Source organism: Sus scrofa, chromosome 3, assembly GCF_000003025.6.
Source record: "Sus scrofa isolate TJ Tabasco breed Duroc chromosome 3, Sscrofa11.1, whole genome shotgun sequence".
Lineage (NCBI taxonomy): Eukaryota > Metazoa > Chordata > Mammalia > Artiodactyla > Suidae > Sus > Sus scrofa.
This window is the reverse complement of record NC_010445.4, coordinates 9,128,514-9,154,478: the sequence shown is the minus strand read 5'-3', so window position 1 is coordinate 9,154,478 and position 25,965 is coordinate 9,128,514. Positions and strand designations below refer to the sequence as shown.

The window sequence follows — 25,965 nt, the reverse complement described above, 5'->3', positions numbered from 1 at the left end:
CTCTGGCTCACCGAGGGCAGCCTGGGGCCACACAGAAACACTGCATCACCCCAAGGGAGCTGTCACCCAGGAGTGGGGGGCCTCACCTCAAGCCACTGAGGGCTGAGGCAGACCCAGTGCCCTGCCAAGGCCACAAGCTCCCACCTGGCCTCTGCAAGGCCCATTGGCTCAGGCCAAGCCCAAGGTGGGGGCAGCCAGTCGAGGCCAGCCTGTGCTTCTGCACTCTGCACCTACCTGGAGGGCCAGGGGGGCCCCGGGGCCCCGGAACGCCCGCCAGTACCGTGTCCACGGCGGCGGAGGCCAGCTGCATGTCTCCATCTGCGGGAAGAGCAGAGCAGCCTGTGGCCTGGGGGGGCAGGGCCAGTACGGGGTTGGGGGAGTGGCTGGGGCTGAGGTTCCCCGGGACTGGAGGACACCCCCAACCCCGCTGTGCCTCAGTGCAACCCTAGCGAGCAGATGCTGCTGCTCCCACAGCTCAGAGAAACACAAGGAGGCCAAGCCAAAGGGCAGGGGAAGCCCTGTGGGCTCCATTTACAGCGCAAACTTGGGAGTTCCTGTCATGGCTCAGTGGTAATGAACCTGACTAGTATCCATGAGGACACAGGTTCGATCCCTGGCCTCACTCAGGGGGCTAAGGATCTGGTGTTGATGTGAGCTGTGGTGTAGGTCACAGATGTGGCTCTGATTTGACTCCTAGCCTGGGATCTTCCATATGCGACAGGTGGAGACCTAAAAAGACAAAAAAAAAAAAAAAAAAAGCCAACTCCTTCCTGAACATTCCAGGCCCTTAGACTCTTAGTGCCCAGCTCACTTCCCCCACCATCCAGGCCGGACACTCTTCTGGGCTCCATCCCTCATGCCCATTCCAATGCACCCAACTGGCTCACTCCCATGGGGCCTCCTCCAGGAAGCCCTCCCTGCTCACTCCTCTGAGCCAGGGCCCTGGGCTGCCTCCCTCAGGGCCAGGGGCCGGGAGGGGTCTGTCTCACGGCCTGGGTCCCTCCAGGGTGAGCCCCACGTGACCTCACCCTGCCCCATCCTCAGAGCCAGAACCAGACTGGGCTCAGAAAATGTCTGGAATGGGGGTGGCTGCCTCTTCCTCTCCTTCCACTTAGGGAGCCTGCACCTCATGCCTCTTCTTCCCTGGGCCTCATGGGTGCTCGGCCTCTTGCCAGGTGCTCAGTCCTGGCCAGTCCTGGCACCCCCACTCTTCCCCAGTATTCACACCTGGGCCGTCCAGGAAGCCACCCTCCTTCAGGGACCCCGGGCTGGGAAAGGAGAGTCCTGTCACTAAGGAGGGCTCCCAGCACTAGAGGTGGCAGTGCCAGAGGCAGAGCACCATGCCCAGGCCACGGCTCACGGGGCCCAAGGTGCTGGCTGCTGGGCCCTTGGACCCCAGGGCACTGCACAAGCATCATCTGTTCTCCCCCACCAGGGGGCACCACTGAGCCCACCATCAGCATGAGGTGGTCGACTGGGGGTTACCACTTTCTCTTGCCCCTGCCTGAGCCCCGCACCCACTGAGGGCAGCCCAGAACCCCCGATCCCCTTCGGAATGAGTCCCTCCCTTGTGGTGTGGGCGCTGGTGGCGGGACGGTGCACTCAACCCCAGAACAACTCCATTAATGAGTATCACCGTTTCCCTCCGCGGATGGGAAACGGGCTCCGAGACAGACAACAGGATTCAGACCCAGGTCTTAATGCTCAAGCGAGGGCTGTACTGCCTTTGGGGGAGCGGGGTTTCCCTGTCCCTCATGGTGCCCGGGTGGCACCCACCCAGCCTCTCTGGTCAGAATTTCAAGTTGATCCCATCCCCCGCTTCTTTAAAGCCTTCCTTATACCTTTCCCAGGGCCCCCAACCCTCGTTCTCCAGATGACCTCGGTGGGGCTGCTGTCACCAGGCAGGACCTGGAGGCCAGGCCAGATTGCGGAGTGACCTGTGGGGGTCAGACCTCAGGGGAAGGAGCTGAACACAGAGGCAAGGACAGACCCACTGGGGCCAAGAGTGGGGCTAAGGGGCCCGCCTCTGCACCCCCCACCCCGTCGGCAAAGCCCCACTCACTGTCGGCTTCCCGGGTCCTATGGCGAGGGCTGACCCTCCAGGCTCGGGCCCGCCCCGCCCAACCCCTCAGCTGCGACACTCACTGTCCGGGCCTGTGGGAGGCTGCAAGGAGTAGAGGACGCCTTGGGGGCCGTTTGGAGGGAGGCCCGGGCTGCCTGCCGGGCCAGGGGGGCCGGGGGGGCCAGGCCGCCCCATCTCTCCAGGAAGCCCGCGGGGCCCTGGCGGCCCCAGGAGGCCTGCAATGGGGAGACAAGGAGTCACAAGAGGGCTGGCCTGATGGCCCAGGTGACAGAGACAGGAAACCAGGACGGGAAACAGACTCTGAAGGGGCTGGGCTGCTGGTAGGGTCTGCAGTGGCCTCTAGATGCAGAGGCTCCCCCAGGGCTGACCTGGGATGTAAATGAAATGACTCCCCCAGCCCCCGAGCAGGAGGAGGAGGGGATGAGGGAGGTGGGGAGCCCAGGATCAGCAGCGGCTCTGGCCACATGCCCTGCCCCCTCCAGGGACCTCGGCTCTGGGGTAGGGGCACCAAAGGTGGCAGCCAGCCTGGGTCAGCGCTGTACCTGCCCTGACAGGACCCAGGAGGAACAGAGTGATGCTGGAGGCATCATTTAAATGGATGAGAACCCCTCCTCTGCACCCACTGCTCTGAAGCCTTCCCTTCCACTTAGGGTGGCAGGGGGAGGCCATGGGCCTGGGCCCCGGTCACTGGCCCCAGTAAGACCAAGGGGTGTCTGGGACGCCTTGTTGCTCAGACAGGGGAGAAACCCAACCCCTCCCCCTGGAGGACAAAGACAGGTTGGGATGCAGGGATGTCCTTACCAGGGGGTCCTGCTGGGCCCTTCTCCCCTGCCTGGCCCCGGTCACCTTTGGAGCCTGGGGGGCCTGGAGGCCCGGGTGGTCCCGTCTGTCCAGGGGGCCCTGGGGATGGAATGAAATGAGGCCTAAGAACACTGCGGGCCGAGCTGCATCCCCCCGCCCCCGCCCCGTGGCTGTGGGACCTGCCTCCAGGAGCCCCGCCCACCTGGGCCCCCCCCAGCGGGCAAAGGGACCGTCATCAGCTCACATCGTTGTTACAATTTACGAACTATCTGTGTTCCTATTCATGTCTATGATCTTAAGAGCTACATTTGGGGGGAGAAGGGCAGACTGGGGGTTTGGGATGGAAATGTTCTAAAATTAGGTCGTGATGATGGTTATACACCTACAAACATAATAAAATTCACTGAAAAAAAGAGAGCTACATTTGTTCCCATTTGACAGGTGGGGAAACGGAGGCTCAAAGAGGCGTGGCCCCTTGCTTTAGGTAGCAATGCCAGGCTGTAAATGCATCAGAATCCTCTCACTATTCTCTGCTGTCTCCTGGCTCAAGGTCAGGAATTGGGCTTCTGGCAAAGAGCTTCCCAATAAGACCTTCTTACTGTCCTCCAGGAAGCCCTGGAGGATGCACCTGCCCGGCTCCAGAGTCTCCAGGACCCAGGGTGGGCAAGAGTAGATGGAGAGGCAAGAGGCCAGCTGTGCGTCCTGGGGACAGCCCCTTTTCCTTCTGGAAGGCCCCATCCTGGGAAGGATGCTCTGAAACGCTTGTTGACCTGATAGAGGGCTCTTTGGGCCCCAAGGCTGCCAGTTTCCAGAGATTCCCACCTGCTCTGAGGGACTCCAGGCTTCGCGAAGGTGTCACAATTTATAGGGTTTGTACTCCACCTGGTGGCCATTCCTTGGAACTGCACTTCTCCATAAGAAGAAATATGCTCCACGGCCCCGCAGCCCCTCTTGGCTTCCTCCCTCCCCTCCAGGGGTAGTCGAGGCCTGGGTCCTCCAGAGGATGAGAAGCTGCCTTCCCCAGCCCACTCCCGCCCCTTCCTCAGTCTCAGAAGAAGGATTCGAAGGAGCTGGGTTTGGGGCAGCCCTCTGGAAATAAGACTTCCAGGAGAGCAGCTAGAGATGCGGGCTAGGGGCCAGAAGTGAGATGCCCCCTCCTCCTGCAGGGCAGGCAGGTGATGCCCTCCTCCTCCTCAGCTCATCACCCCCACCCTCCACATCCTCCAGGCCCTTCAGAAACTGCGGGATGCCTGCTGCTTCCCTGGCTCCAGGACTGGCCTTGGGAGATCAAGACTCCCACCACTGGAGGTTTGCAGGCATATGCCCGGGGAAGGAGCGTGTGCCCAGAGCTGAGTCTGGGCAGGGGTGCCAAGAAGCGGAGGGGTCAACTGGGAGACAGAGGAGGGAGCGATCACCTGCCAAGGGCTCCAGTGGGGGCCGAGGATCACTGAGTCAAAATGTCTCTGGGGTCACTTCTCCGAGCCTGTTTTCTCTTCTGTAACCTGAGCTTTACGAGCTTGCAGGAATGATCACACATCATTCTGTATGGTCTCGGGTGATATAAAAAATATTTAATAACTGGCGCTTTGCAGTTTAGGAGAGACCTCAGCTTCAAACCCTTGAGTTCAGCTACATGGACAAGTGCCAGTGAAACATCCACCCAGGATAAAGCCCCAGTGCAGCGTGTTCAACAATCTTGACTACCAGTTTTCATTGCCAATTGCAGTTATGACTACTTTTCTGCAGCCCCAGAGAGCAGAGCCCAGACCAACGGACAGAAATGCAGAGAGAAAAGTTTACCCCCAACTTCAAATTGTGGTGGGAAGGGTAAAAACAGCAGGTCAGTGGCTGTCCTAACCTGCTCAGAGAGTCCTCCCCCCACCGGAAGCGGGGCAGGTAGTAAGCTCCTGGTTCCTGATCGTATGCAGGCAGGGGCTGCTGTAAAATGAAGCCAGTCAGGGATGGAGGGGCCTAAGTTCAGGTGCCTGGGGGCGACAGGGCAGCCAGTGTGGACAGTAGCTGGACTGCAAGGCAGTAAGGAATACTGAGGACTGCAGCAAACTGCGAAGCTCGGATGGGATCTGCAGGGGCAGCTGTGACTTAGCTGCAGCCCACTGTTTCCACGAGGGACTGCCAGCCCCAATGGCTGGATCTTCCATTTTTCTAAGAGAAGTGGGAAACCTTGCTTTTGACGTGAAATCCCTGTTTTTAAGTGTTAGCTCAATTTTTCAAAATGCCATGTGGGCAGATAGGACCTACTCGCGGAGGCCCTGCCTCCCCTGCAGGCCTCACTCACCGGCTGGGCCCATGGGCCTTCTCCTCTGGGCCCAGGGTGGGCGAGAGGGATGGCGTCAGGGAAGAAATCCTCATTCCAGGGTGGTGGGGGGCTCTGGGGCGTCGGCAGATCATTGTCTGGGCCTGGGGTCCGCTCGGCTGCTTCCAGCAGGAGAACCTGGGCCAAAGAAGGGCAGAGGGTCAGGCCCAGGAGAGGCCGGGGACCTGTGTGACCAGGGACGTGTGCCCCATGAGACCTGCAGTCCCCTCAGTGGAACACCTCGCACCCCTGCCCTCCTCCACGCCCCCCACAGGCAGGTCCCCTTCCCAGGCCATTGGCAGAGTTGCTGTGCTTTCTCCTGAGCGGCCGGCACTGGGCTTAGAGCTGTGGTTGCGTGAGTAATGACCACGGTCACCCCCACTTCACGGGCTCCTCCCAAGGGAGGGACTGAGCACACCTGTCCCCTGCACTGCCTGGCCCGGGGCGCAAACAAGGTGGTCAGGGAATATTTGTGGATGGACAGATGGAAGGACGGAGGGAGGGAAAGAAAGGGAGAAGGAGGGGGAGGGGAGGGGAGGGGGAAGGAGGGGGGAGGAGAGGGGAGGGGGAGGGGAGGAAAGGAGAGGAAGGCAAAAAGGAAAAAGGAGAAAGAATAAACGGGCCCAGCTTGGTACATGAGTTCTTGCAGGTGGCCATAATCGCTCAGGACCAGCCAGAAAAGCAGCCTATCTGCTCCCCTGGAGGGAAGCAGGGGTCAAAACCCTGCAAAAACCCAGGGTCTCGGTGGGGAGACCCTCCCTAATTTCCGGAACTGAGACCCAGGAGGCCTCAGGGGCCCCAAAGGGGTCCTGTTACCCCCAAAAAGGCCAGCAGGGGGCGCTGCGCAGCCAGGATCTGCACAGGGCCGTTGGGAGGGTGGGCGGGTGCTGAGAACAGACATGGACTCACCCCAGGACTGGGTTCCTGGGCCGTATCAGATGGAGTCAGCTTCCTGCTCTGGCCCCACGTGCCCCTGCCCCTGCCCCCACCCCCGTCTTAGTGTCCTGATCCGCCAGAGTGGGAGGAGGAGGCCCAGCGTCTCAGGTCCCCTCCGGCTCTCAGAAACCTGATTTCCGCCTCCTGCTAGACGCTCAGATGCTGAGAGAAGAAGGGCCTCTGAGGTCGGGGCTGAGGGGGATGGGTCTGTCTGGGGACCCGCTGTGAGCACAATCACTGATTCTAATTCCAGAGGCACTGCTGCCTGAAGGTGTTCAAACCCCTGCCCAGCAGCCTGTCCCCAACCCCATCCCACCCTATGTGCCCCCAACATGAGCCCTGGGGCCTCCTTACTTCCAGGAGGGCCTCTCCCAGGGTCCCACCTGCCGGTGGCCTGGCTCTGAGGATGAGGGGATGCTGCCAGTCAGACGTAGGGGAGGGGGCAGGCTTGGGGGTGAAGGTGACAAGTCATGGGGTGAGTTGAGAGGCAGCCTTTCAGGGGATCTCTAGGTGGCCACATTTAATGGGGAGTATCCAGGAGCAGTAGGGGGTAAGGGTGGCTTGGAGGGACCAGGGAAGGGGTGCCAGGCGAGGCCCCCAGAGTCAGGCTCAGGAGCTCGCTAAAGTGGCAGGGCTCCAGGGCCCCCCGAGGGGACTCGCCACCTTGTCCCTGCACAAGACATCCACCTCACTTCTTCCTGGGGCACCTCCCACGCAGACCCCGAGGCCCGCAGAGCCCACCGACCCAGGTGGAGGAGCCCTGGCCATGGCCAAGTTGGAATCAGCCCCCACAGAGTCCAGGCCTGGCCATGGCCACCCTCCTGCGGGCACGAGCTCACCAGGGCAGGAGGCAGTGGGCGTGGAGACTCAGCTCAAGCAAACCAGATGGTGGCCAGCCCTGGAGGGCAGGGGCCCTGAGGACGTCACTGCGGCCTGGCTGAGTGGCCAGGGCGTCGCCCTCCTGCACCAGAGACCGGTCCCAGTAACCCTTCTGCGGGAGATCCCACCGGCTCCCTCCCACCCAGTCTGGTCCTTGAAGTCAGAGTGTAAACTGAGGAGGAGGAGAGGAAGGACAGCAAGAAATGGCCTCCGCTGGCCTTCTGCCCCGCCATCCCCCAGCAGCCGTTCAGCCTGTCCCAGAAAAAGAGGGCAGCAGGAATCCTGGGTCAGCTCCTAGGTCTGGTCCTTTGGCAACTGGGCACCCTCGGGGAGTAAAGATGGGGCAGACCCTCCTGGCTGCCTGGCCTCCTCCTCCCTGGCTCCAGCCCCTCTCACTCTGAGCCTGCGGGTGCGCCCCACACAGGCATCCTAATGGCCAGGTGCTCATTCTCCCAGGTCCCCTGCATCTAGGAGGCAGGCGCATAGCCCAGTGCTGGCCAGTGAGACATAATGAATCTGCTGGGGTGCTTTACCTCGTCCTCTACTTCCTGCCTTTGAACAAGGTATAAGGATGCGATGCCTTGAGCTGCACAGCCACTCTGTAACCATGAGGCACTGACCATGAGGACAAAAGCCAATTCAATAAGGAGGTGGAGAGGAAGGCTATGAAGACCCTGGATTCTTGAGCGCCTAAACCGATCCTGAGACTACCAACTCCTGGTCTTCTTGTTGAACGAACAATGAATGTTAAGGAATAAGCTGCCAGCGGCTGGGTCTCTCTGTTACTTGCCACTGATCGCATCCCTCCTAACACGCCAAAAGAGGCTTCCTGTCTGAGGAAGCAGAAATCACAGTTTCCAGGCCTCTGAGTTGCTGCTCCCTTATGCCAGCTGCCTGACCTATCTTGGGTCTATCTGCCCGCCTCTGCTTCACCCACCTGACCCCAGCCCCGACCCATGCCCTCTCTGAGCCCTTCAGGCTCACTGGACCTCATCACAGGACTATTCTGGCAGCCAGCCTGGCTTGTGTCCCCTCCCTCTCCAGGCTGCTGCCTCTCGGGATCCCCTGACCAGCCCACAAATCTCCCAGGAGCCGTTTCTCCAGGGGACACTCAGGCATAGAGCAGGCAGGCGGGCAGCTGGTAGGTGACCCAGACAAGGCACAAGAAGTGAGAGAGGAGTCTGCCAGCCCCTACCTGGCACTCCAGAGGGAACATGGTGGCAGCCACCTCTTTGCACACCTGTCTCAAGCTACCTCCCCCGCTTCCCACCCAAGAGCCCCCTGTGTTTGCCCCTGTTCACATTAGCCTCAACACGACCCAGCGCAGGGCAGGGAAGTGACACCTTCAAGTTCCATTGTACAGGGCAGCAAACTAAGGCCCAGAGCTATGAAGGGACTGGCCAAGGCTGAGCTATTCCTGAGACAGCCTGACAGCCCCTGGCTCCCCACCCCCACCCCACAGTGTCCCCTCAGGTCTGCAGAGGGGTCATGACCCTCACTCTCAGGGACTGAGAGCAAGCCCCACCCCCAGCCTGCTGCCTTGGCCAAGGCCATGGTGCAGCTTCCCTAGCAGAGGGAGGGAGGCGAGAAGGCAGGGGCGAGGGCCAGGCGGGTGGGGGACCGCTGCCATGGTGCCAGTCCTTGCCCAGAGCTGTGACTTCTAACACCCCGAGGTGCCCAGCCAGGGTCGGGTCAGGCTGTCAATCGATGCCCCACCAAACCGCGCAGGGGCTTCGGGTGTCTGGAAAACGTCTATCAGGCCAGCCAGCCTGGGGACCCCGCCTTTTTTTAAATCTCAGGTACCAGAGTTCATCCCAGCATCTTCTCCATCCTCCCCCGCCTCCCCCGGAGCTGCCCAGCTTGGCCCACATGGCAGCATCTGTTCCCGAAGACTTCTACCTCTACCCCACAGAGCCACTGGCCCCAAGGAGGGCACGGGGTCCCCCCCACCCCTGGTCTTGGGGGCTTGTCCCCAGTTGGGGCACAGCCTGCGGCTCCCAGGGCTTTGGCTTCCTGTTGGCACCTGAGACTCCCCACCGAGGGATTTCTCTGGCCAGAGGAGTGAGTCCAGCAGGCATGTGGGCGGGGGACACGAGATGACAGGGAATCTCGTGAGAGGTGAGAGCCTGCCTGTAGGGTCCACAGGGGGCCTGCCCCTCCATGGGCCAGCCCCAAGGTGGGCTCTGCACTGTCTCCCAGAGGGGTTGCATGGGACGGAGCCCCAGGTGTCCACGGTGTGTGTGTGGGGGGTTGCCCCTTAACACGCCTGCGCCTCTCGCATCCCTCCCTCCTCTGAGTGCGTCCTCTCCCCTCCCACCACTGCCTGGGGCCACTCCCAGATGAGTGACTTGTCCTTTATCGAGTCCTTCTGCCTCTGGGGTGACCTGCTCCACCCCGCTGCCCCCGATGTAGATGTAGACGAGGCTGAAATCTGGCTGGTGCCAGGCGGCTCCTCCTCCATCAGCTCCTCCGTGCCGCCCCGTGCCAGAGGGGGGAGGAGTAGCCAGAGTTTGGAGCAGCAGCCCTGAGGGGACAGAGACTCCCTCCTCTTTCCACTGAGAGGTCAACTTCTGGGCGTCCGGTCTCCCAGCCACCGAGCTTCACACCCAGGCCAGCCTACTGCCTGGGACCCTCGGATTTCTTGCTCACCCCACTTCTCTCTCCCACCCCAGAAGGCTGGCCCAGCTTGGAGAAGGTCGCCCAGAGCCACTGAGGCCCCAAAGAGCACACATCCCCCAGGACCAAGCTGCTCTGCTGGTCTCTGCGGGGTTTCCTGGGGCTGGTGCCCCCTTCCCCCATCAGCTCCCTAGACCCAGGATCCCCAGAACATCTGACCTTGGCCTCCAGCGTGGTCAGCCGATCACTCATGTCACTGAGCCGGGTACAGTTCATGCATTCTGAAAGAGAGGAGGTGAGAGTGGAGTAGATCCTGGGGAGAGAGCAGCCCTGTCACCAGGATAGCCTCTAGTCAGGCAGGGAGGGAAATCTCTAAACCGTTGCCTGGAAAACTCCTACCCTTCCTTCAGAGCCTTATTCTTAGTGCCCCCTCCTCCACACAGCCTGCGACTGCTGTGCTTCTTTTCTGAGCATCCACAGCACAGAGCACCACCTATTTATTCAGCAAACTGTCTGAGCCAGCACCTAGGATGAATCTCAGGGTCTGGCACAAAGTAGAGGCTCAAAAAAAAAAAAAAAATCTGGTAGTTGATGCATGGATGGTGAATGGATGCACTCCTTGCTTTTGAGAACTACAGTTATCAGAGCCGGCAAGGGCTGTGCTATGACTGAAAGCCCAGAATGCACCAAAGAGCACCATGGGGGATGCCAAAGCCCATCTGGTCCGGGAGGACATCATGGAGGTGGTGGCATCTAAGGTGAGGCCTGAGGGATGCACAGCGATTGGCCAGGCTCATAAGAAGGGAGAGCTAGCGCTGGGGGCTGGAGGGGAACAGGACAGGGAGGGTCTGCCAGCAGCCTGGCCAATCACAGCACATTTGGGGGCCACCAAGGCTGGAGTGGTGGCCTGGGCCCTGCCACAGGAGGCCTGAGGGCATGGCTCAGCAGGGTCCTGAGGCCAAGGGGCCGCTGTTGCCGAGGGAGTAAGCCAAGGTCAGATTTGCATTTTTAAAAGCTTCCTCTGGCAGCCAAGCATACAGTGGGAGAGAGCGGGAGGGCCTGGGAGCCGGAAGGCCAATTAGGAGACCAGTGGTTAACCTCCCAAGCATACATCTCCCTGGGCCGTAATCATCTATTTATGTCTGTCTCCCCCAGAGACCCAGAGCTCTTTAATGAGGAAATAGATGGTTCAAAGCTGTTCTAAAGAGCTTTTATTGCTCTAGAAGCTAAGAGATGCTAGGATTCCTCCCTCAGTTCAAAGCCTGACCCTCCAGGAACCCTGTTCTGGTTAAAGAGACACACGAGAGGTATTAGGGTGACCCAACAGCTCCCACGTGGTGTTCGGAGGCCCCTCAGCCCCAGCGAGGCCCCCATGCTCACCAGGCAGGATCCTCGGTCCCCACCATTAGATTTGTCTGCTCTTGGGAAGGTCCCCCACCTTTGCACTGAGTGTAAACCACCTTGCAAATGTCCCTTTTCTAAAACGGTGACTGTGGAGTTTCCACTGTGGCACAATGGGATCTGCACGTCTTGGGAGCGCTGGGACGCAGGTTCGATCCCCCGCTCGGCACAGTGGGTCAAGGATCTGGCGTTGCTGCGGCTTAGGTCACAACTGCAACTCAGTTCTGATCCCCAGCCTGGGAGCTCCACATGCCGCTGGGCAGTCAAACAAACAAAAAACAAAATAAAACGGTGATTGCTCTTCGAGATGTAAGGAGACAGCCAGGGGCCTAGGAGCATGGAAATCAGTGGTTTGGGCTGTGTCCCCCACCCCAGGAGCACCCAGTCTTGGAGCCAGGGGGCTGACAGCCCCCACTCTCTGTTCAGCAGCCCGACCTGAGTTTGTGTGGGCTGGCAGAGCACACGCCCTCATCTTCCTCCTCATTTACCCGGGCTGGGCCCATCAGTGGTACAGAAACATTTTTTAGGAACTGATCTCTTTTTCTTCCCCAATAAAACCTTGTCAGTAACCCTGATACAGAAAAGAAATTAAAGACTGAGGTATACACACTGACACTTTAAAACAACTAGAAAAGAGGAGTTCCCGTCGTGGCTCAGTGGTTAATGACTCCGACTAGGAACCATGAGGTTGCTGGTTCGATCCCTGCCCTTGCTCAGTGGGCTAGGAATCCAGCGTTGCCATGAGCTGTGGTGTAGGTTGCAGACGAGGCTCGGATCCCGAGTTGCTGTGGCTCTGGCGTAGGCCGGCGGCTACAGCTCCGATTCGACCCCTAGCCTGGAAACTTCCATATGCCGCAGGAGCAGCCCAAGAAATGGCAAAAAGACAAAAATAAAAATTAGAAGACTGTATACAGTTGTCTGACTCAGGGACGAGGCTAGACTCCACGCAGGACCATCCGGGAAGGGGGTGGTTTCCTGCTTCAACACGGAGACTGAACACACATGTTCCCCCCAGGAAAGGGACAGACAAGAAAGGAAAAGCTGCCGCCAGGCAGAGCAGACTCCCCAGCCCAGGAGCCAGGACAGGAAAGGAGGCCAGGGGCCATGTCCCAACCCCACAAACAGGAGGGGCTCGGGGACCAGGGAGAGGCAAAAGACCACCCAAGGGCAAAGGCTCACAGGCGATTTGAGGAGGCCCCCCTTACAATGGCTGGGTCCCCAAAGCAGTATACACACACAGCCCCCGCCTCAACAAGGCCAAAACACATGGCAAAAGCCCCAAGGGGCTTTGAGTGAGTGTCCCCTCCTAAATACAGATGGGCCAGGACTCCGGTGTCTCTGAAGGAGGCCTTTCTAGGGAAAGACAGACATCAAAAGGAATGGGGTCCCTTTTGTCCCCCTCAATGCCCCCACCTCCCCCCATCTCCCCTCTCATCCACCCTCTACCCCTCCATTCACTCCCGCCCTGCCCACCCCCAACCATCCCCCCATCCCCTGGACCCGGCAGCTGCCCTGGGCCCCTTGGGGACCCCATGCTAATACTGACGGGCAGGTGGCACGAACGGGGTGCCTGCTCTCGAAGCAAAGGGCCCTGGAGAGCAGCCGCGTCTTATGGGGGAACAGGCCCCGACCCCAGGGGAGGGCTGGCAGGAGAGTGGGAGGAGGAAGGCCCAGAGTGAGGTATAAATCAGAGCCTCAGCCCCACCCAGTGTGAATTCCTGAGGCGTTTAGCTCCCCCGCAACCCCATTTCCAGGGTCTGAGGCAACAAAAAGGAACCCCTGCAGGGCAGGTCGGCGGAGGGAGGGTGGGTGTGCCTCGGGCTCCCACAGGAACCTATTTCTGGAAAGTGCACTGGGCCCAGGCCTAGTTTGCTCTGGCTCTGGGCACCCCGCTTGGCCTGAGAGGAGCGGCTTGGCTGTCAGTGGGCACAGAGGGTCCAGCTCCCCAGCCGCGGAGAGGCCCAGCCAGCAGGCAGGGGTGTGGCTGCCAGCGCGGCCTCCCGAGGCCACCTGCCCAGGCAGGCGCTCTGAGACTGGGTGGGGTTTTATGGTTCCCTTGGCATCCTGTCATCGACCAGCAGTGAAATTAGGCCTGTTTGACTTTCTCTAATTATTCCTCGGAGCGCTGGAAATGTGGAAACGGGCCTGTGGGGCTGATCCTGGCTGTGACTGGCCGAAGCCCTGCCCGCCTGGCTCCAGGCCTCGGTTTCCCTTTGCTGAGATGCAGGCCTTGACTTTCTGGGCTTCTGGGGTTTGCATGTCCTCAGCACACACGGGCCACGAGTGTTTCTAGTACATGGAGGCAGAACCTATAATTGGGAAATCTTTGCCAATATATGCAGAGCAGAAGCATGGATGTGCCAGGCAAACCAGTGTGTGTGTGTATGTGTGTGTGTGTGTGTGTGTGTGTGTGTGTGTGAGTGTGAAAGAGAGAGAATATTTGACTGCCTGGTGTGGTCAGTAGCAAGAGGCCCATAGAGGTCACTAACTCACTGTGTGACTTGAGGGCCCTTTTCTCTTGGCACCTCAGTTTCCCCATCTTTAAAAGGGGTTTTCACAGATCAGCTCCAAGGGCCTGGACTCTTTGCTCCTGCCGCCTGCACCCTCGGTCTCATATTGCTGGGCTCCAACCACCCACTGCAGACAGAGGTTGCCAGTCTACCTGCCATTCGCCTGTGGCTGGCATTGCTCCTAGTGGTGGCTCTGTACCCATAAGTCAGGGCCCACCGTCTGAATGAGGCTAGAGTCCCAAGGCCTGGGCTTTGCTGATAGGGTAGGAGTTGGATACTGCAGAGACATTGGCAGAGGCAGAGTGAGTTCACTGGACGCTTGGGCCACGACACACAGACACCCCGTGCACACAGGTGGTCCTATCCCCAGAGGCCCAGCTCCCTCCGAGAGGTCTCGGAGATGGTCCGCCTGGAGCGGGAAATATGTAGGGTGGATGTCACCAGCAGCCAACCCAACAGGATGCAGCTGAGGGAGACCCCTAAAATTCCCCAGGAGACCTTCGACCCTAGGCGAGGGGGAAGAAAGTTCCAAGGCGTTGGGACAGAGACAGGGCAAGCCAGCTGGACTGGCCATCAGTGCACACCAGGGACCACAGGTTCTCGGCGGCTTCAATGTCCCTAATGGGACAAGAGCTGGGCTGGGTTCAGCACAAATAAGTCGGGCATCTTTCTATCTTACTACACATGGAGTCTGCTCTGCTGTTCCCAAGAGGTCACACATTCTTTTAGTGCCTCCCTCCTCCCCCACAAAGACCCTGGAGGTCACTTAGGACCTTGCTCCACTGGTGAGACTTTGGTCTTCTCACCCTCTCTCAGAAATGCCAAACAGCTCCCCCTGCTCTCAAGAAAAAGGCCTTGTCTTCACTAGGCTTACGCCCTTGCCTGCTTGGTGTCTCTCGCCTTCTGTCTCACCATCACACCTCTGCCCAGGCCACACCCCTCCCCCAGGCCACGCCTCCTCCAGCCAGGTCACACCCCCTCCACTCAGGCCACACCCCTCCATAGTCCAGGCCACATCCCATAGCCAGTCAGACCAAACTCCTGCTAGGACACGCCAACTGAGCTTTCCCTAGTGCCCAGACACTCCCTCCAGTCTCCAAGACAGAGGTGTTCTTTTGTGGGAAGAGGATTTTCTGGGTAAGATCCTGTACCCAGCTCAATTATCCCTCAAGGTCTGAGGGTAGAATGGAGGCATTGGTAGACATGCATGGCCTCAAACGTTTACACTCTGAGCACCCCTTCTCAGGAAGATGTTGAGGGATGTGCTCCCCCAAAACAAAGGAGTAAACTAGAGAAAGGAAGATATGAAACAGGGACATGTAAAGACAAGAAGTGCAACGTGGCAGAGAGAGACTGAGGGCTATCCTAAGAAGATTAAAAAAAGGGATGTCACATGATGACAGCATGCTGCAAACCAGATTCCGTGAGAGCAGGAAACAGAAGGCCTAGAAAGAAGGGAGCTCCTGATGTGTGCGAATGTAAGAAAGAGAGAATTCATTCTTTTGGAAAATCTGGGGTGAAACTGTGATATGCCAAATGAGACACATCTATGATGTGGCACAGAATATTAAGCAAATACAAAAAAAATGAATCGTTACCTTCCAGGAAAATGAAGAGGCAAAAGTGAGGGACAGACTACCTGCATCAGCTGTGAATATTATTCACTTTGTCAGAATACTCTGTTCGTTGCCTACTGATCTAACCCAAATTGTGGTACAATTATTTGGGTGGAGGGAAGGAGGAGAAAACACTGGGGATGGGCCAGGGTGAAAAAAAAATCACGGAGTTCCCGTCGTGGCGCAGTGGTTAACGAATCCGACTAGGAACCATGAGGTTGCGGGTTCGGTCCCTGCCCTTGCTCAGTGGGTTAACGATCTGGCGTTGCCGTGAGCTGTGGTGTAGGTTGCAGATGCGGCTAGAATCCTGCGTTGCTGTGGCTCTGGCGTAGGCTGGCGGCTACAGCTCCAATTCGACCCCTAGCCTGGGAACCTCCATATGCCGCGGGAGCGGCCCAAAGAAATAGCCAAAAAAAAAAAAAAAAAAAAAAAAGTCACTAGAACCGTCCACAGGAGGGAGTCAACAGAAAGTTCTAAGATTAAAAACCGACAGAAATAGCAATGTATGAAAGTTAGCACTGGAGTTCCCATTTTGGCTTAGCAGATTAAGAACCCCATATAGGAGTTCCCATCGTGATGCAGCAGAAACAAATCCATCTGGGAACCATGAGATTGCGGGTTCGATCCCTGGCCTCACTCAGTGGGTTAAGGATCCGGTGTTGCAGTGAGCTGTGGTGTAGGTCGCAGATGTGGCATTGCTGTGGCTCTGGCGTAGGCTGGCAGCAACAGCTCTGACTAGACCCCTAGCATGGGAACCTCCATGTGCCATGAGTGCAGCCCTAAAAAAAAAAAAAAAAAAAAAAAAAAAGTAAGAACCCCATATAGTGTCAGTGGGGATGCAGGTTCGATCCCTGGCCTTGCTCAGTGGATTAAGGATCTGGCATTGCCACAAGCTGCAGTGTAGCTGATGCAGCTCGGATCTGTTGTTGCTGTGGCTGTGGTGTAGGCCTGCAGCTGCAGCTCTGATTCAGCGCCTTAGCCTGGGAACTTCCATATGCCACAGGTGTGGCCCTGAAAAAAACAAGTTAGCATTATGGAGGCAAGCCCCTCATGGCTCCCCCAAAAATGCGTGACTCTAGTGAATGAAAACTGGGAATAATGAGGGGGTACAGGGGACTCTTCTTTCTCATGGTAAGTCTTGAAGGGCTACTGGTCTTTTAAAAACAATATATCTATTTAATATACATAATAAAATTTAAATTTTTAACTAGGTAAAAACATGGCACATGCTTATGCTGCTGTGTGGAAAATACACAAACTCTATCTTCCCATGAGCTGGCAGGGAACAAGCCTGCTGCAAGCTGGAATTACAGATTCCTTAGGGGTCCCCAGACTCCTGGGGCCACCAGGACATGATAATTCTAGACTTTTCCAGCCCTGGTATTTCCAATTCTGCTTGCAGCTCTTAGATGCTCTCTGGTGCACTGAGCCCCACCCCATGCCTAACAGAGAGACTCCAGTGGGAATTTTGTAAAATACCCTCCCTAGATCTGGCGAACTATCTTTCCATTGAATTGTAGAGGTCACTTGACCAGGTATCTGCAGACAGGCTGGATTTTTCTAAGACACATACCCTAAAAGGAAGGGTGGAAAGGGCAAGGCCAGGCTGAAGGCGGGGGCCCTGCCCTGTGCCCCCTCCCCATGCTCCCCGCCACATGTCAGAGCAATGAACCCCAACAGGGCTCAGGAGCCTGCTGGTCGGATGAAGCTATGGCTGCAAGCCAGACTCAGCCATGGGGCTCATGGACAGGACGAAATAATTAAATTCCATCTTTTTCTCTATCAGGGATCAGAGAGAAGGCAAGATTTTTGGGAAGTTCTGCCAAGAGTTTTTATTGAAGAGTAATTTGAGTTCCTTCTTGGAGAGGGGCAGCTTGCATGGAAGTCCTCGCTGCAGAAACACAAATCCCTGAAACTGCTCAGAGCACAGTGGTGGCTGACCACCTCCACCCCCTCATCAGCGGTCCTTGGACTGACGATGTTCAGACCCATTGGGGGAAATGGACAACACTGGTGAGTAAAACCAATTCACCATGCTAATCAGTCACCCACTGAGTGAGAGGCAGAAATGTCCTGACATGTGAGTGAGGAAGATGAGATTCAGAGAGGTTCAGCAATGTATTCAAGGTCACACAGCTTTTCGATTAAAAGGTTAGAATCAGAATCCGTAAGCCCTTCCCAGAAGGCCATGATGGGCTGGGCTAGATGCCTTTGGCTGAGGCCGCAACTCTCAATGCAATGTGAAGACAGTGCCTGGACCATGGCTGGACATGGTCAAAGCCTGTGACATTTTTTTTCACCCTTTTTCAGCTGCACCCATGGCATGTGGAGGCTCCTGGGCCAGGGATTGAATCCAAGCCACATCTGTGGCCTATGCCACTGTTGTGGCAAAGATGGATCCTTAACCCACTGTGCAGGGCCAGGGGTTAAACCAGCAGTGCTACAGAGACAAGCTAGATCATTAACCCACTGCACCACAGCAGGAACTCCATCCAAAGTCTACGACTCTTACATCCCACCCCGGCCCTAAGGGCCCTGCTGGCCTAACTGGCCAGGTCTATCTTCCTCCCTCTTTGCCTCCACATCCAGCCCAGAGTGCAAGGTTGATGGGTCTTGCACCATGGCTGGACCACGGCCCAAAGCATCTTTGCCCCAACAAAATCTAAAGAGGAATTTTTGGAATTACTAATTTAGCAAGAATGCTGGAATACAAAGACAGTTTACAAAAATCAATCATATTCCTATACACTGACAATGAACACACAGAAAATGAAAATCTTAAATATCATTCACAAAAGCATCAAATTACCTAGGAATAAATCTACCGAAAACTATAAAATATCCTTGAGAGAAATTAAAGATCTAAATAAATGGAAAGGTATACTATTTTCATGGATTGGAAAGCGCCATATTATAAATGTTAATTCCCTCCCAATTGATCTATAGAGTCAATGCAATCCCATTCAAAATCTCCAAAGGCTTTGTGTGTCTGTGTGTGTGTGCATGCATGCGCGTGTGTAAATCTGCAGATCCATTCTGAAATATAGATGAAAATGCAAAGGACCAAGAACAGCCAAGGCTATTTGGAAGAAATAGAAAGTGGAAGACTTATATGACCCATAATTGAGATCTCTTATAAAACTACAGTAATTAAGACATTGGTGCAAAGACAGACAAATAGACCCACACTTGTTACAATCATCTGGTTTGTGAAAAAGGCACATATGAGCACAGGAGAGAAAGGATGGACTTTTCAATAAATGGTGCTGGGTCAACTGGATATCCAAATGGAGAAGTAAAATGAAAGAATCTGATCCCCAACCCACACCGCATGAAAGTCGATTCCAGATGGACAACAGATCTAAATGTTAAAGGTAAAAACAACACTCTTTTAGAAGAAAACAGCAATGACTACCTTTTTTGTTTGTTTGTTTGCTTTTTAGGGCCACACCTGAAGCATATGGAGTTCCCAGGCTAGGGGTCGAATTGGAGCTACAGCTGCTGGCCGACACCACAGCCACAGGAACACCATATCCAAGCCACATCTGCGACCTTCACCACAGCTCACAGCAACACCAGATCCTTAACCCAGTGAGCGAGGCCATGGATCATACCTGCAACCTGATGGTTCCTAGTAGGATTTGTTTCCACTGTGCCACGATGGGAACTCCATCAGTGACTACCTTTATGACTTCAGAATAGACAAAGCTTTCTTAGGACACAAAAAAGCACTACTGTTAAAGAAAACTTTGATGAAATGGACTGCTTTAAAATTAAGAACTTCTTGGGAGTTCCCAAGGTGACTCAGTGAGTTAAGAACCCAACTAGTATCCATGAGGATGTGAGTTTGATTCCTGGCCTTGCTCAGTGGGTTAAGAGTCCAGCGTTGCCACAAGCTATGGCATAGGTCACAGATGCAGCTCAGATCCAGCGTTGCTGGGGCTGTGGTTTAGGTCAGCAGCTACAGCTCCGATTTGACCCCTAGCTTGGGAATTTCCATATGCCACAGGCACTGCCTTAAAAAAAAAAAAAAACACTAAGACTTTCTTTTCATCAGAAGATACCATTAAGAGAATGAAGAGTCCTATCAGTGAGTAGAAAGAGGTTCTTGGAATACATAACACCACAAAATAAGATACCAAATGGCCAACAGTCATATGCAGAGGGGCTCAACATCTTAGCCATATCAGGAAATGCAAATTAAACCACAGTGTGACATTCCCACACACCCAGAATGGCCAAAATTAAAGACTAACAATGCGAATATCAAAGAGATTGTGAGCCACTGGAACTCGAAGGAGCAATGGTGTGTCCATGGAATAACCACATAAAAAATGTGGTAGTTTCTAATAGGGCTGAGTAGAAGCAATTCCATCTCTAGATGCAAAAATGAATAAATGCTTTCACCAAAAGACCTGTGCAAAAATGTTCACAGCAGTGTTGCTCATCATAACCAAAAATTACATCTAATCCAAATTCCCAGTGATGCAGGGCTAGATAAACTGAATGTTCACAAAATGAAACAATACACGGTAATAACTATGCACAAACCACATGAAACCATGTGGACGAACTTCACGACAACGAAAGACTCCAAAGAGCACACACTTTGTCAGTCCATTTAACTCAAGCTCCAGCACAGCAGAACAGCTCTAAAGCCTGCGAGTTAGCGGTTGCCTTGGAGAGGGCAGTTATTGGAAGAGGAGGGGAAGGGCTTCTAAGATAATGAAAATGTTCTTTGTCTTGATCTGGATGTGGGTACACAGGGGTGCTCCGTGTCTGTAAGCCATGCTGAGCTGCTCTCCTGCTCATCCTAAACCACTAATCTGACACGTCACCTTCCAACGCTCCCTGTCACCCTGAAGACAGACCCCTCCAGGATTGGCAACTTGCCATGCAGCTCTCACTCTTCTAGGCCTTTGCTTGTCTTTTTTTTTTTTTTTTTTTTTTTTTTCTTTTTAGGGACACACCCAGGACATATGGAAGTTCCCAGGCTAGGGGTCGAATTGAAGCTGCAGCTGCTGGCCTACACCACAGCCATAGCAATGCAGGATCCAGGCCACCTCTGTGACCTACACTACAGCTCGTGGCAAGGCCGGATCCTTAACCCACTGAGCAAGGCCAGGGATCGAACCCACCTCTTCATGGATACTAGTCAGGTTCATAACCTGCTGAGCCACAATGGGAGCTCCCCCTTTGCCTGTCTTGTTATAGCATCTAGAAAGGGCTTCCAACCCACCCCATCGATCAACATTGATCCTACTTGAAGCATCACTTCCTCCAGGAAGTCTTCCTTGACCACCATTCCAGGGGGACTCGGGCACCCACCTTCCTACCAACTGCCCTGCACCCTGTGCACAGCTGGATGGGGAGACTCCTGCACACCCCTCTTCTCTCTCGGGCCACGTCTCATCCATTCTTGTATTCTAAACTCTGGGGGCAGGTACACTCCTCCATCACATGGGGATGCCAAGATGCTCGCATCTCCTCTTGGGAGGCAACAGTGCCACCCTCGGGAGTGAGCAGATCTGGAAAGGGACCCCTAGCTTACTGTCCAGGCAGCCTGCCTTAGAGGCCCTCAGGGGGCCATCTGTCCCCGTGCTGGGAGCTTCCTCACTGCACGGGAAGCGCTGCAGCCCCTGAGCAGCTGTTTTCCATTTCCAGCAAGGCCAGGAAAAGCGGAAGGGGCTTAAGGTAGAGATAAGGAAGGCGTTTTGATGCTGAAGCTCATTACATTCGGGCTCGCGGTCACGGCGGGAGGGGAGGAAGGGAGGAAACATTCTCTTCTGATTTTACAAGAGCGGAGGGCCTGGCCCATGTGGAGCCGTGCAGGTCACAATAATGACCAAACGGAGAAGAGGCAACTCGCGTTCATGGAGCACTTGCTGTGTGCCAGACACTAATGGAAAGGCAAGACCTGCGGCACCACTTTTCATGTAGGTTTGTCTAATTCCTACAACAACCCAGTCAGGGAAGGACCATTATTATCTCTGTTTTACAGATGAGGAAACACAGGCACAGAGAGGTTAGGTGACTTGCCCAAAGCCACACAGCTAGTAAGTGCCAGAGGCCTTTGGTACCTGTGCCCGGGCAGGGAGGGTGTGCAGGAGACGAAAGTTCTCCCTGGGTCCGTGCCAGGCTGGGCAGCTGCTTGGACATCCAGAAGCCCTCGGAGGGGGCAGCCAAGCACAGGGGCCTCAGGACCCTCCAGGCTGCATAGGGCTAGCTGTCTGGCTACCAGGGCCTTTGGTGCTCGGGTCATTTTGGAGAGAAACTCATCCACTGACTGCTCAGCCCCTCAGGAGGTATATGTGCTCTGTGCTGAGCACTCACTCATGGGGCAGCTGTGGAGGGCGCTTGGCCTACAACTGGATGTGTCCACTGCACCTCTCCCTCTGCCTCCACTAACTGCAGGCTTTCTGAGCCCTGGATTCTGGATTCATGCCCTCCCCTGAGTCCTCTGTGTGTTGACAGTGGTTGCTTTCAGCAGGTGCTTTCTTCGCGCCTCTCAGCGGCTGTTTATAATGGTGTAGTAATGAGAGCCACGCGCCCTGGACACGTCCAACGCTCTCCCGGGCGTTACATTGTGTGTCATGCGTCCTCCCATAGGTGTTTTGGGGTCTCTGTGACAGATGATGAAATCAGTGACCCTGAGAGGTTAGGAAGTTGTCTTGGGTCCCACAGGGGTCAGGGGGGTGGAGGAGAAATGAGATCAGATTATGTTCCAAAGTCAGTGGTCTTTCCTGAAGGATTCCTGGCTTCTGCTCTGGCCATGTTGGAAGCCTTCTAAGGAAGGGAGTTGGAACTACAGCATTGGGGCAATGCGACCAAGCAAAGTGCCATCGCTTTAGTGGATGGATGCCTGGGAGGCCCCCTGAGGCTGTTCCAACCCAGGTCGTGGCTGCTCTGGACAGGTGAGTTAGAGCAGGTGACAGAAGGTTTGTTTGACTCAAGTCATGTCTTTCTCAAATCAAAGATGACACAAATAGATGGAAAGATAAACCATGCTCGTGGATTGGAAGAGTTAATATTATCAAAATGACTATACTACCCAAGGCAATCTACAGATTCAACGCAATCCCTATCAAATTACCAAGGATATTTTTCACAAAACTTGAACAAAACATTTTAAAGTTTGTTGGGAAACACAAAAGACCCAGAATAGCCAAAGACATCCTGAAAAAGAAAAATGGAGCTGGAGGAATCAGGCTCCCCGACTTCAGACTATACTACAAAGCAACGGTCGTCAAAACTGCATGGTACTGGCACAAAGACAGAAATATAGATCAGTGGAACAGGATAGAAAGCCCAGAATTAAACCCACGCACCTGCAGCCAACTCATCTATGACAAAGGAGGCAAGGATATACAATGGAGAAAGGACAGCTTGTTCAATAAGTGGTGCTGGGAAAACTGGACAGCCACATGGAAAAGAATGAAATTAGGACACTCCCTAACACCATACACAAAAATAAACTCAAAATGGATTAAAGACCTAGACATAAGACCAGACACTATCAAATTCTCAGAGGAAAACACAGGCCAAACACTCTCGGACATAAACAACAGCAACATCTTCTCAGATCCACCTATCAGAGTATTGACAATAAAAAGAAAAATAAACAAATGGGATCTAATCAAACTTCGAAGTTTCTGCACAGCAAAGGAAACCCTCAACAACACAAAAAGACAACCCACAGAATGGGAGAACATCTTTGCAAGTGAATCAACGGACAAGGGATTAATCTCCAAAATTTATAAACAACTTCGCAGCTCCATACCAAAAAAACAAAAACAAAAACAAAAACAAAAAAACAACCCCATCCAAAAATGGGCAGAAGATCTAAACAGACAGTTCTCCAAAGAAGACATACAGATGGCCGAGAAACACATGAAACGATGTTCAGCGTCACTCATTATTAGAGAAATGCAAATCAAAACCATGATGAGGTACCACCTTACACCAGCCAGAATGGCCATCATCAAAAAGTATACAAACAATAACTGATGAAGAGGGTGTGAAGAAGAGGGAACCCTATTACATCATTGGTGAGAATGCAATTTGGTGCAACCACTGTGGAAAGCAGTATGGAGATGCCTCAGAAAACTAAACATAGAACTACCATTTGATCTAGCAATCCCACTCCTGGGCATCTATCCAGAGAAAACCACGACTCGCAAAGACACATGTACTCCGATGTTCACTGCAGCACTATTTACAATAGCCAAGACATGGAAACAACCTAAATGTCCATTGACAGAGGAGTGGATCTAGAAGATGTGGTACATATACACAATGGAATATTACTCAGCTTTAAAAAGAACAAAATACCAGGAGTTCCCGTCGTGGCGCAGTGGTTAACGAATCCAACTAGGAACCATGAGGTTGCGGGTTTGGTCCCTGCCCTCGCTCAGTGGGTTAACGATCCGGCGTTGCCATGAGCTGTGGTGTAGGTTGCAGACGCGGCTCGGATCCCGCGTTGCTGTGGCTCTGGCGTAGGCCGGTGGCTACAGCTCCGATTCAACCCCTAGCCTGGGAACCTCCATATGCCGCGGGAGCGGCCCAAGAAATAGCAACAACAACAACAACAAAAAGACAAAAGACAAAAAAAAAAAGAACAAAATACCAGCATTTTTTGCAACATGGATGGACCTAGAAACTATCATGCTAAGTGAAGTCAGCCATACAATGAGACCCGAACATCAAATGCTTTCCCTGACGTGGAATCTGAAAAAAGGACAGACTGAACTTCTTTGCAGAACAGATGCTGACTCACAGACATTGAAAAACTTATGGTCTCCGGAGGGGACGGTTTGGGGGTGGGGGGATGTGCTTGGGTTATGGGACGGAAATCCTGTGAAATCAGATTGTTATGATCATTATACAACTACAGATGTGATAAATTCATTTGAGTAATAAAAAAAATGGAAAAAAAAATTCATGTCTTTCTCATCAGCATTGTCCCGAGTGAGCTATGGAGGGTGGCTTTCCTTCAGACTGGCACGGCTGGGAGAAGTCCCCAGAAATCTACAGCATGAGTATGGAACGGCCAGAATCCTGCAGGATAAAGGACTTCCTGGTCCTCGGTTGGGGCTGTAGTGGGGTCCCCGCAGCTGGGGGTGCATGGATGAAGGTGGCTGTGGGACACTTTGCTCAGTGGCGAGAGCTCCAGGTTCCCAGGAACGTCCCTCAGGACTCAAAAGGGATTTCGTCACAACAGAAATAAGAGATCCAGTCTCTGCAGCCATTTGGGGGATTGAGAAAATGGGGGAGCCCTCCCTGCATACTTTTTATCTTTCAGGGTTCACTGGTCTAGCTGCTTCCCTCGGGTGGATTTCTGAGGTTCGTGCTGTTAATCTGAAGTTATGGTTTGAAGTGCTCTTCCTCTTTTTTCCTCCTCCAGAAAGAAATCATAAATATCTCCAGGGTCCCACGGAGCTGGCAGGCAGCCTTGCCTGGGTCTGAAAGCCGACACCAGGCACAGCCCAGGGAGCCGAGCTCTGCCTCCTGACCCCCCCTGGAGTCGGTGCTGCCACCATCGCTCTGTGTCACTGAGAAAGAACCCCTTCTACCAGGGCTCCAAGCCCACGGTCAAGGTTCAGGGGCCATAAAACAAAGCTGGCTGACCGAGGGCTTCCAGGAAACAGGAGGGGCTGCCTGACTCTGCTGGGCACAGTACCTACAGCCTTGGCCCCGGAGCAGGGGGGCTCTCCCCTCCTGCAGTGCTGGTCCAGGCTCAGAAGGGGGCGATGAGGGATCTTAGGGAAATAGACGAGGTATCCCAAAGGCAGCGAGAAGCGGGCAGAGTCACACTGGTCTTGGGCTCTGGTGGCAGAGTTCAAAATCCTCAGGTGGCAGGACTGTCCAGGGCAGTGCATTGGAGGGGGAGCTCCAGGCAAAAAGGAAGAGGCCTGAGGAACGGCTCTGACCTTTCACTGCACGCACGGGGGCAGGCCCCTCCCTTCTCAGGCCCCTACTCTTCTAAAGGCAAGTCGAAGAAGGCCCAAGAGGACCTCAGCTTTCATTCAGAGGTTAGCTGGGCTCCAGTGACTCTGCACGGCGCCATCTGCCTCGTGACGGTTATTAGGGGAGCTGGGATGTGAGTGTGGAACGCTTGCTCTGCCTCTAGCTCTCCTGAGTTCCCTATCAGAGGCTGAACCTCAGGCCGGGGGGACCAGGGCCCTGACCTCATATTGGAGAAGGGCTCAGAGCAGCAGTTTTCAAATGCCTTTTATAAAGGAAGAGGTCTTTTTCCTACACACAGTGAATGGCTTCTGGAACCCCGACAGAAAACAAATCAAAGAGATGCTGCTCTGACGGCAGGGGGTAGGAGCTCAAATCAGCTACCAACCGCCTCCTGGGTTCAAGGTGGGCAAGAGGTAGGCGGGTCTCTGTGCCCCCAGCCCTGGTTCTCAGACATCCAAGGAAACAGCATGTGATGAGGCTTGTGCCACATCCAGCAGCGGATAGAAGCTTCCCACTTCATGACATGGGGAAGTCTAGGTTTCCCCAGGAGATGTCTGGGGCTTACATTCTTCTGGGCCTGGCCTGCCCTATCCCTGCATACCTATCCCTCAGGGGCCACCATGCACTGGTCAGCTGTCCCCTCCACCCGCCTAGCCAGGAGTGGGTTCAGCTGGAGTCCAGGCCTACCTGGCCTCCTGTTGAGACATGGGGGGAGGAAGCTAGGAAGGAGGATGAGTGAACAGGTGACAAGACTCCTGACTCCCAGGGTCAAACCTGGACCACATCCTTCGGAGCAGGAGGAGGTTGTCATGGTAACTAAAGGACCACTTGATGGGGCCCATC

At 54.8% G+C, this 25,965-nt stretch overlaps 1 protein-coding gene across 1 annotated transcript in view; it reads right to left on the bottom strand.

The window, feature by feature from the left end:
• Positions 1–25,965, bottom strand: part of COL26A1 (collagen type XXVI alpha 1 chain) — a 160,949-nt gene that overhangs the window by 9,596 nt on the left and 125,388 nt on the right. Inside the window, 6 exon segments of the mRNA XM_021086264.1 lie at positions 235–318; positions 2,146–2,298; positions 2,885–2,983; positions 5,181–5,204; positions 5,207–5,336; positions 9,849–9,910. Of these exon segments, the coding sequence (XP_020941923.1) occupies positions 235–318; positions 2,146–2,298; positions 2,885–2,983; positions 5,181–5,204; positions 5,207–5,336; positions 9,849–9,910 (552 nt within the window).